The sequence below is a fragment of the Penaeus monodon genome, unplaced genomic scaffold (genome assembly GCF_015228065.2).
Source record: "Penaeus monodon isolate SGIC_2016 unplaced genomic scaffold, NSTDA_Pmon_1 PmonScaffold_8639, whole genome shotgun sequence".
Classification (NCBI taxonomy): Eukaryota; Metazoa; Arthropoda; class Malacostraca; order Decapoda; family Penaeidae; genus Penaeus; species Penaeus monodon.
The window spans coordinates 1-10,000 of NW_023663925.1; the positions used below are offsets into that span (position 1 = coordinate 1).

At 43.9% G+C, this 10,000-nt stretch overlaps 2 protein-coding genes across 2 annotated transcripts in view; both read right to left on the reverse strand.

The window, feature by feature from the left end:
• Positions 1-4,225: 4,225 nt before the first annotated feature.
• LOC119571910 (50 kDa gamma-zein-like) lies at positions 4,226-4,894 on the reverse strand. The gene is made up of 2 exons (XM_037918995.1): positions 4,782-4,894; positions 4,226-4,541 (listed from the first exon to the last, which is right to left on the reverse strand). The coding sequence occupies exons 1-2, from the start codon at positions 4,892-4,894 to the stop codon at positions 4,226-4,228; spliced, it is 429 nt and encodes a 142-aa protein (XP_037774923.1).
• LOC119571911 (coiled-coil domain-containing protein 8 homolog) overlaps positions 4,891-10,000 on the reverse strand; it is a 5,999-nt gene continuing 889 nt past the window's right edge. Inside the window, exons 2-7 of the mRNA XM_037918996.1 lie at positions 9,351-9,464; positions 8,330-8,403; positions 7,835-7,915; positions 7,554-7,789; positions 7,068-7,430; positions 4,891-5,452 (exon numbers count right to left, since the gene is read on the reverse strand). Coding sequence (XP_037774924.1) covers positions 4,891-5,452; positions 7,068-7,430; positions 7,554-7,789; positions 7,835-7,915; positions 8,330-8,403; positions 9,351-9,464 — 1,430 coding nt within the window. The remainder of the gene's footprint in view (positions 5,453-7,067; positions 7,431-7,553; positions 7,790-7,834; positions 7,916-8,329; positions 8,404-9,350; positions 9,465-10,000) is intronic.

A 10,000-nucleotide genomic window follows, 5' to 3' on the forward strand; every position in this document is an offset into this window, starting at 1 on the left:
TTATATATATATATATAATATAATGTATAAATGAATTTTATATAAAATATATATATATATATATATATATATATATATATATATATTTTATATATGTATAAATGAAGTTATATACATATATATATATATTATATATATATATATATATATAAAATTATATTATGTGTGTTTTGTGTGTGTGTGTGTGTGGGTGTGTGTGTGTGTGTGTGTGTGGTGAGTGTGAGTGTGAGTGTGTGTGGTGTGGGTTGGGTGTGTGTGTGCGTGCGTGCGGGGCCGTGCGTGCGTGCGTGCGTGCGTGTGTGTGTGTGGTGTGGGGTGTGTGTGGTGTGTGTGTGTGTTTGGTGTGTGTGTGTGTGGGTGCATAGTAATTATATATACACACACAAACACAGACACAAAACATGCGCATGTGTGTGTGTGTGTGTGTGTGTGTGTGTGTGGTGTGTGTGTGTGTGTGTGGGGTGTGTGTGTGTGTGTGTGTGTGTGATTATATATATACACACAAAACGGGACACACACAAGCGCATGTGTGTGTGTGTGTGTGTGGTGTTGTGTGTGTGTGTTGTGTGTGGTGTGTGTGTGTGTGTGTGTGTGTGTGTGTGTGTGTTTTGTGGGGTGGTGTGTGTGTACGTGTATATATATAATATATATATATATATATATATATATATATATATATAATAGATATATATATATATATATATTATAGTATAAAATGAATTATATATATATATATATATATATATATATATATTTATAAATGAAGTAAAATAACATATATATATAATATTATTTTATATATATAATATATATATATATATATATATGTGTGTGTGTGTGTGTGTGTGTTTTGTGTGTGTGTTTGTGTGTGTGTGTGTGTGTGTGTGTGGTGTGTGGGGTGTGTGTGTGTGTGTGTGTGTGTGTGTGTGTGGTGTGTGGTGTTGTGTGTAAATACACGAAACCGCACATATGTATCCATACGGGGTGTTTTTTTATGAGCATAAAATGCATTACCATTTGCTTGCACAAAAAAGATACGGACCATGATCATTTTCCAAGTGCCTACCACGTAAACAGGTGCCAGATACACGTATAACACATTTGAATGCTATCTTGCTTTAAGAATAAAAAAATAGGCTATAAATTCAAACAGTCATCACTCGGGATTTCCAGAGTAAAGCAAAGCTATAAAATTTTTTACCTTTCCCAAAAATTTTACCTAACAGGCGATTACAAAAAAGGTTTTTAAACAGAGGCAATTGCTCGAAGATCAAAAAATCGATTTAAATGAATTTATGAGATCATATTCCTTCAAAGTGCTGAGGATAATTCTTTTCAATTTATGTACCAACTGTTTATTTTTAACCTGATAAAACACTTCATACAGTAGTTAGGTGTAAAAAAAGACAGAAAATATATACTATATACTTATTTACATACATGCTCATTTTATTTACTTAAAGCCCAAAAAATTTTATATTAAATAATCCACATCTAGAGAGAAAACAAAACTACATCATCCCAAATCCTAGCATTTTTATATATACAATCATTTCCAGAAAATACATAAAAACCCAAAGTGGCATTATAGTATTTCTTGTGACGTTTAGAGCTCTGGCACTGTGCCTGACTGACTACCAGAAGAAGAACCTCTTGATTCTCTGGAAGAAGGATACCCTCTCTACTGTGACTTCCTTCGCTGTCTCCACGGCCGAGGTCTTCTGTTGCGTGGGTCTTCTGTTGCGTGGTCTTCTGTTGCCGGTCTTCTGTTGCGTCTGCTGGGGGCCTCGCTTCTGCTTCTACTGCAAGCTCGACGTCTGCTAATGTTTCGCGCTTGCTTTTGCTTTAGGAGATTCGGGTTCTCTTCTTACAGGTGCTGCATCTGCTTCAGCTGTTGGTGCTGCCTCTGCTTCAGCTGTTGGTGCTGCCTCTGCTTCTGCTGTTGGTGCTGCCTGCTTCAGCTGTTGGTGCTGGGCCCCTGCTTCAGCTGTGGGGGCTGCCCCCTGTTCAGCTGTTGATACTGCCTCGGTCAGCTGTTGGTACTGCCCCTGCTTCTGCTGTTAGTGCTGCCTCGCTTCTGTTGTTGGTGCTGCCTCTGCTTCGCTGTTGGGGCTGCCCCGCTTAGCTATTGGGTTTGCCTTGCTTCTGCTGTTGGTACTGCCTCTGCTTCAGCTGTTGGTGCTGCCCCTGCTTCTGCTGTTGGTGCTGCCTCTGCTTCTGCTGTTAGTGCTGCCTCTGCTTCTGCTGTTGGTGCTGCCTCTGCTTCAGCTGTTGGTGCTGCCTCTGCTTCAGCTGTTTGGTACTGCCTCTGCTTTTTACTGTTGGTGCTGCCTCTGCTTCTGCTGTGGTGCTTGCCTCTGCTTTTGTTGTTGGTGCTGCCTTGCTTCTGCTGTTGGTGCTCCTCTGCTTCTGTTGTTGGTGCTGCCTCTGCTTCTGCTGTTGGTGCTGCCTCTGCTTCTGCTGTTGGGGGCTGCCTCTGCTTCAGCTGTTGGGGCTGCTTCTGCTTCAGCGTTGGTGCTGCCCCTGCTTTGCTGTTTGGTGCTGCCCCTGCTTTGCTGTTGGTGTGCCTCTGCTTCAGCTGTTGGTGCTGCCTCTGCTTTTGCTGTTGGTGCTGCCTCTGCTTTGCTGTTTTGGGGCTGCCTCTGCTTCAGCTGTTGGGGCTGCCTCTGCTTCAGCTGTTGGTGCTACCTCTGCTTCAGCTGTTTGGGGCTGCCTCTGCTTTGCTGTTGGTGCTTGCCTCTCTAAGCTATTGGTGGTACCTCTGCTTCAGCTGTTGGTGGTACTGTGCTTCTGTTGTTGGTACTGCCTTTGCTTCTGCTGTTGGTGCTGTCTCTGTTTCTGCTGTTGGTGCTGCCTCTGCTTCTGCGGTTGGGGCTACCTCTGCTCAGCTGCTGGTGCTGCCTGTGCTTCTGCTGTGGTGCTGCCTCTGTTCAGCTGTTGGTGCTGCCTCTGCTTCAGCTGTTGGTGCTGCCTCTGCTTCTGTTGTTGGTGCTGCCTCTGCTTCTGCTGTTGGTGCTGCCTCTGCTTCAGCTGTTGGTGCTGCCTCTGCTTCTGCTGTTGGTGCGCCTCTGCTTCTGCTGTTGGTGCTGCCTCTGCTTCAGCTGCTGGTGCTGCCTGTGCTTTGCTGTTGGTGTGCCTCTGCTTCAGCTTTGGTGCTGCCTCTGCTCTGCTGTTGGTGCTGCCTGTGTTTTCTGTTGGTGCTGCCTCTGTTTCTGCTGTTGGTTTCTGCCTCTGCTTCTGCTGTTGGTGCTTCCTCTGTCTCTGCTGTTGTGCTGCCTATGCTTCTACTGCTGGTGCTGCCTCTGTTTCGTTGTTGGTGCTGCCCCTGCTTCTGCTGTGGTGCTGCCCCTGCTTCTGCTGTTGGTGCTGCCTCTGCTTCTGCTGTTGGTGCCGCCTCTGCTTCTGCTGTTGGTGGTGCCTCTGCTTCTGCTGATGGTGCTGCCTCTGTTTCTGCTGTTGGTGCTGCCCCTGCTTCTGCTGTTAGTGCGGGGTTTTGCTTTGGGGGCTGCCTCGCTTCTGCTGTTATTGCTACCTTGCTTCAGCTGTTAGTGGCTGCCTCTGCTTCTGCTGTTGGTGCTGCCCCTGCTACTGCTGTTGTGTTGCTTCTGCTTCTGTGTTTATTGCTGCCTCTGCTTTTGCTGTTATTGCTGCCTCTGCTGTTTTGTGTTGCCCCCTGCTTCTGTTGTGATGCTGCCTCTGCTTCTGCTGTTGGTGCTGCTCTGCTTCTGCTGTTGCTGCTGCCTCTGCTTCTGCTGTTATTGCTGCCTCTGCTTCAGCTGTTGGTGCTTTCCTCTGCTCTGCTGTTATTGCTGCCTCTGCTTCTGCTGTTGGTGCTGGCTCTGCTTCAGCTGTTGGTGCTGCCTCTGCTCAGCTGTTGGTGCTGCCTCTGCTTCAGCTGTTAGTGTTGCCTCTGCTTCAGCTGTTAGTGCTGCCTTTTCTTCAGTGTTGGTGCTGCCTCTGCTTCACTGTTGGTGCTGCCTCTGCTTCTGCTGTTGGTGCTGCCTCTGCTTCTGCTGTTGGTGCTGCCCCTGCTTCAGCTGTTGGTGCTGCCTCTGCTTCAGCTGTTAGTGTTGCCTCTGCTTCAGCTGTTAGTGTTGCCTCTGCTTCAGCTTTAGTGCTGCCTCTGCTTCAGCTGTTTGGGGCTGCCTCTGCTTCAGCTGTTAGTGTTGGGCTTGCTTCAGCTGTTTGTGCTGCCCCCGCTTCTGCTGTTGGTGCTGCCTCTGCTTCAGCTGTTGGTGCTGCCTCTGTTCAGCTGTTGGTGCTGGTTCTGCTGTTGGTGCGCCTTTCTTCTGCTGTTGGTGCTTCCTCTGTTTCTGCTGTTGGTGCTGCCTCTGCTTTGCTGCTGGTGCTGCCTTGTTTCGCTTTTTGGGGCTGCCTCTGCTTCTGCTGCTGGTGGGTTCATCTGTTTCTGCTGTTGGTGCTGCCTCTTCTTCTTCTGTAAGTGCTCCTCTGTTTCTAATACAGGTGCTGCTTCTTCTGTTTGTGCTGCCTGTGCTTCTGTTGTTGGGTGCTGCCTTGCTTCTGCTGTTGTGCTGCCTGTGCTTCAGCTGTTGGTGCTTCATCGCTTCTGCTGTTGGTGCTGCCTCTGCTTCTGCTGTTGGTGCTGCCTCTGCTTCTGTGTTATTGCTGCCTCTGCTTCAGCTGTTGGTGCTGCCTTGCTTCAGCTGTTGGTGCTGCCTCTTGTTCTGCTGTTGGTGCTGCCTCCCTGCTGTTGGTGCTGCCTCTCCTTCTGCTGTTGGTGCTGCCTCTGCTTCAGCTGTTGGTGCTGCCTCTGCTTCTACTGCTGGTGCTTCCTCTGTTTCTGCTGTTGGTCTGCCTCTGCCTCTACTGTTAGGGTTGCTTCTGCTTCTGCTGCTGGTGCCCGGGCCCCTGCTTTTGCTGCTGGTTTCTTCATCTGTTTCTGCTGTTGGTGCTGCTCTGCTTCTGCTGGCTGGTGCTTCCTCTGTTTCTTTCTTTTTGGTGGTACCTCTGCTTCTGCTGTGGTGCTTCCTCTGTTTTTTTCTGTTGGTGCTGCCTCTGCTTCTGTGTTGGTGCTTCCTCTGTTTCTGCTGTTGGGGCTGCCTCGCTTCTACGCTGGTGCTTCCTCTGTCTCTGCTGTTGGTGCTGCCTCTGCTTTACTGCTGGTGCTTCCTCTGTTTCTGCGTTGGTGCTGCCTCTGCTTTTTGCTGCTGGTGCTTCCTCTGTCTCTGCTGTGGTGCTGCTTCTGCTTCTACTGCTGGTGCTGCCCCCTGCTTCTGCTTTTGGTGCTGCCTCTGCTTCTGCTGGGTTCATCTGTTTCTGCTGTTGGTGCTGCCTTTTCTTCTGCAGGTTTCTGCCTCTGTCTAATACAGGTGCTGCTTCTTCTGTTTGTGCTGCCTGTGTTCTGTTGTTTGGGGCTGTCTGTGCTTCTGCTGTTAGTGCTGCCTGTGCTTCTACTGGGGTGCTGCCTGTGTGTCTGCTGTTGGTGCTGCCTCTGCTTCAGCTGTTGGTAGTGCCTCTGCTTCTGCTGTTGGTGCTTCATCTGTTTCTGCGTTGGGACTGCCTCTGCTCCTGCTGTTGGTGCTCCCCTCTGCTTCTGCTGTGGTGCTGCCTCTGCTTCTGCTGTTGGTGCTGCCTGTGCTTCAGCTGTTGGTGCTGCCTCTGCTTTTTGTTAGTTTTGAGCCTGCTTCTTCTCGGTGCTAGTACTGCCTAAAATATATATATATAATATATATATATATATATATATATATATATATATATATATATATATATATGTGTGTGTGTGTGTGTGTGTGTGTGTGTGGTGTGTGCGCGTGTAGGTGTGCATGTGTATGATATAATATACACACACACACACATATATATATGTATATATACATACATAAACATGTGTACATGTATATATACATACATACACCTATGTATACATATATATCTATTTTATATAGAATAATATATATATATATATAATATATATATATACATATACATATATATACATATGTATATCTATATATAAATATATACGTACGTATATACATATTTTAGCATGAAAACATATACATATACATACACACTCATACCTTTATGTGTGTGTATGTACACACAAAGATACACACATACACACACACGCACACACACACACACACACACATATATATAAATATATATATATATATATATATATATTTTTTTACACACACACACAACACACACACACACACACACCCAACAGACACACACACACATAAGGCACACACACACACACCACACACACACACACACACAGGCACCCCGCGCACACCGCGCGCACACACAAGCACGCACGCACGCACGCACGCACGCGCACACACGCACGCACGCACGCACGCACACACACACACACACACACACACACACACACACCACACACACCAAATATATGTGTGTGTATTTGCGTGTGTGCACAATGACATACATATGTATTTTTTAAAATATATCCAAGGTTTTTTTTTCATTATAACTAGATACTGAATGATGACCCTTTACTTAATTTTCCAAGCAAATACTGTACACATCACAAAAAATGCATACAATTGTAATCTTGCCATTAAAGAGGTGCCAGATACATACCAAAGAAGGTCGAATGCTATTTTGCTTTAAATAATAAAGAAAAAGGCGTTGTATATTCAAACAGTCATTACTAGGATTTTCAAAGTAAAGCAAGGAGAAAATTGAATACGTTAGTATATATGAAACAAGTAAGAATCGAATGGCTTTGTAACGAAATAAAAAAAACGATGATACAAGAAGGATGATATACAGCTGGTGGATTGGCGAAATTTATCTCTATCATATCACTATATTCATTATCGAAAACCCCAACTACATGTGAAATTATGACCATATAAAAATGCAGCAGTTAGTAACAAGGCATGAAAAAAAAAACTATGTACACATATACACGTAACCTTTTTATTTACTTATAGCATTATCACGCAAAACAACCGCGAAAAAAACTATTCCACAACTAAAATAACTACAACATTCAAATCTAGCACTTTAATTCATAATCTTCTGAAATAGTAATCAAAACCAGCTAATGCAGCATTTCAGGTTTTTCCTACGCGGTGAAGCTTTGGCCGGCTGATACCAGAAGAACCTCTGATTCTCTGGAAGAAGGAAGGTTTTGGGGCTTCTGCTTCCTTAGCGGGCTCTTCTGTGCTTCTGCTGGGGACTGTGCTTCTGCTTCTGTTTCTACTGCAGCCTCTACATCAGCTAATGGCTTCGCACCTTTCCTCGCTTCAGCAGCTGGTGCTGCCTCTGCTTCTGCTGTTGGTGCTGCCTCCCCTTCAGATGCTGGTGCTGCCTCTGTTTCAGCTGCTGGTGCTGCCTCTGCTTCAGCAGCTGGGGCTGCCTCTGTTTCAGCTACTGGTGCTGCCTCTGATTCAGCAGCTGGTGCTGCCTCTGCTTCAGCGCTGGTGCTGCCTCTGCTTCTGCCTCTGCTTCAGTTTGCTGGTGCTGCCTCTGCTTCAGCTGCTGGTGCTCCCTCTGCTTCAACTGTGGTTGCTGCCTCCACTTAAAGCTGCTGGTGCTGCCTCTGTTTCAGCTACTGATGCTGCCTCTGTTCAGCTGCTGTGCTGCCCTCTGTTTCAGTGCTGGTGCTGCCTCTGCTTCTGCTACTGGTGCTGCCTCTGCTTCTGCGTTGGTGCTCCCTCTGCTTCTGCTGCTGCTGCGATTCTACTGGTGCTTTTTCTACTATTGTGTCTGATACTTTAGCTTCTGTTATTATTTCTGCTACTGGCACTGTTGCTCCCACCTCTGCTGCAGCTGAGCCCGGGCGCTGCTTCTGTCAATGCTGCCTCAACTTCTGTTACCGGTGCTGTTTCCCTACCTCAGCGGCTGCGGCATCAACTGAGGCAAACTTTATTTCCGCTGCTATCACGGCCTCCTTCAAATTATCAAGTGCAGGGACCTGTGAAACATAGAAAAATGACATTTAAATGGAAACATTACGAAGTTAATCTTTCTTTACATTACTGCCTAGGAATTTTTTTAAATATAAATGTGTTTTGTGTGTGTGTTGTGTGTGTGTGTGTTTTGTGTGTGTGTGTGGTGTGTGTGGGGTGTGTGTGTGTGTGTGTTGTGTGTGTTTGTCTGTTCGCGCGCATTTCAGGACCCTGAAACCCATCCATGGAAACTAGTTTCTTGATAAACTGTATACACCCCCATAATGTAGTATAGCAATTCATTAAGATGAATCTTCATTTCCCAAAAGCCTAGTTCTGCATTGCCACCCGTTTTCTATATTCCCACAGGATACAGCGTTTCAATGCTACCCGTTTTCTATACTTCCGAAGGATACAGCAATTAGCAAGTTGCCCAGTACCTTATGTGTCTTACATAACTTACACCCTATTCGCTGCACAAGTCGCTGCAACATTTGGTAACACACCAAGCCCACTTATAAGTTTCAAAATGTTATACTTACAATAAAAACACAAAACATTTCCTAAAGAGAAAGTGATTTCAGTACACACTACTGATGCTCTCCTGTCCTTTCTTTTTGTTTTCCCTTTAAAAGTATTCAAACAGAGGTTTATGTAACTGTTACGATGAGGGGGAAGAAAATAATTTCATTATATCCAGTGGGCCTGAATATAAAGACGAAATAGATATAATGATTACACTATAGATAGAAGCAGAGATGAGTATATCGACATAGATAGACAGATAGACGAATATATATGTATTATATATACATACCTTATATATTCTATAGCTATGTCTATCTATATATATCTATGTCATAAGTTATCTATATCTTTGTCTATATGTCTTTTTCCCATTATTATACGTATATACATTACATACATACTCAAAATACATACATAAATACACACACACAACACCACACACACACCCCAAACACCACACACACACACACACACACACACACACACACAAAACACACAAAACCATATATATATATATATATATATATATATATATATATATAACATATATAAAAAAAATTTTCGAATGCTTTCCATTTTGTAAAAAAAAAAAAGCTAATATTCCTTAAAAAATAGTAATAAATACAATTCCACCATTTTTAAACCCGGATTAAAATATAATTTTTTTTGGTAATCAAAAAAAAAAGAAAATCGTTCCTTCACTATAAAGGGGGGGGTTTTTTTCCCCTTCAAAAAATATCAGTACGGGGGTCTCTAAAAGCCAAACCATCGCTTTACTCCAGATAATTTTTATTTTTGGAAAAACACCTCCTCCAGACACGGTTAATCCCCCCCCAATTTAAAAAACCACAACAAGAAAAATAAGACATCAAATATATAAAGCCACGTCCACGCAAAAGGCCCGGTGAGTCGCTTCGCCGCAGGATCTCTTACCCTTTCCCATCGGGGGCGAGCGGGGGATGGGGGGACGGCAACCCGGGGGCCGCCACTCCCCCGGCTCCAGATGGTCCTCCGCTCTGCCGGCCGGGCCCCCTGGATCAGGCGTTCCTGCAGGAGGCGAACACAGGGCGTCAAAAAGGGAACACTGTCCTAGGAAATGTTTTCCCATTGCTTACTCAACATAAAATTCTACCCTGTTGCTTAACGGCCCCAAAGCAACCACCACACACACACACACAACACACACACCCCACACACACAACACCCACCCCACACACATAATATATATATTATATATATAATATATATATTATATATATATAGCATCAAAATTTTATGCATACATATATATTATATATTTATATATATATATATAATAATATATATATATATATATATATGCACACACACACACACACACACACACCAACACCCCCACACACACACACACACCCACACACCACACACACAACACACACCAAAAACAAATATATAATATATATATATAATATAATATATATGTATATAATTTAAATTGCATATAATATTATATATATAATAATATATATATAAATATATTTAAAAAAAAATATATATAGCAAAATACAACTAATATATATTATAAAATATTATATAAAATAAAA

What these genes read in the sequence shown, in the direction of transcription:
- LOC119571910 (XM_037918995.1), bottom strand. Translation starts at nt 4,894, where the DNA reads ATGAAGAAACCAGCAGCAAAAGCAGGGGCCCGGGCACCAGCAGCAGAA. An exon ending in AAACAGAGGAAGCACCAGCA is followed by an intron (nt 4,542 to 4,781) that starts GTAGAAGCAGAG and finishes CAACAGCTGAAG; the next exon opens with CACAGGCAGCACAACAGCAG.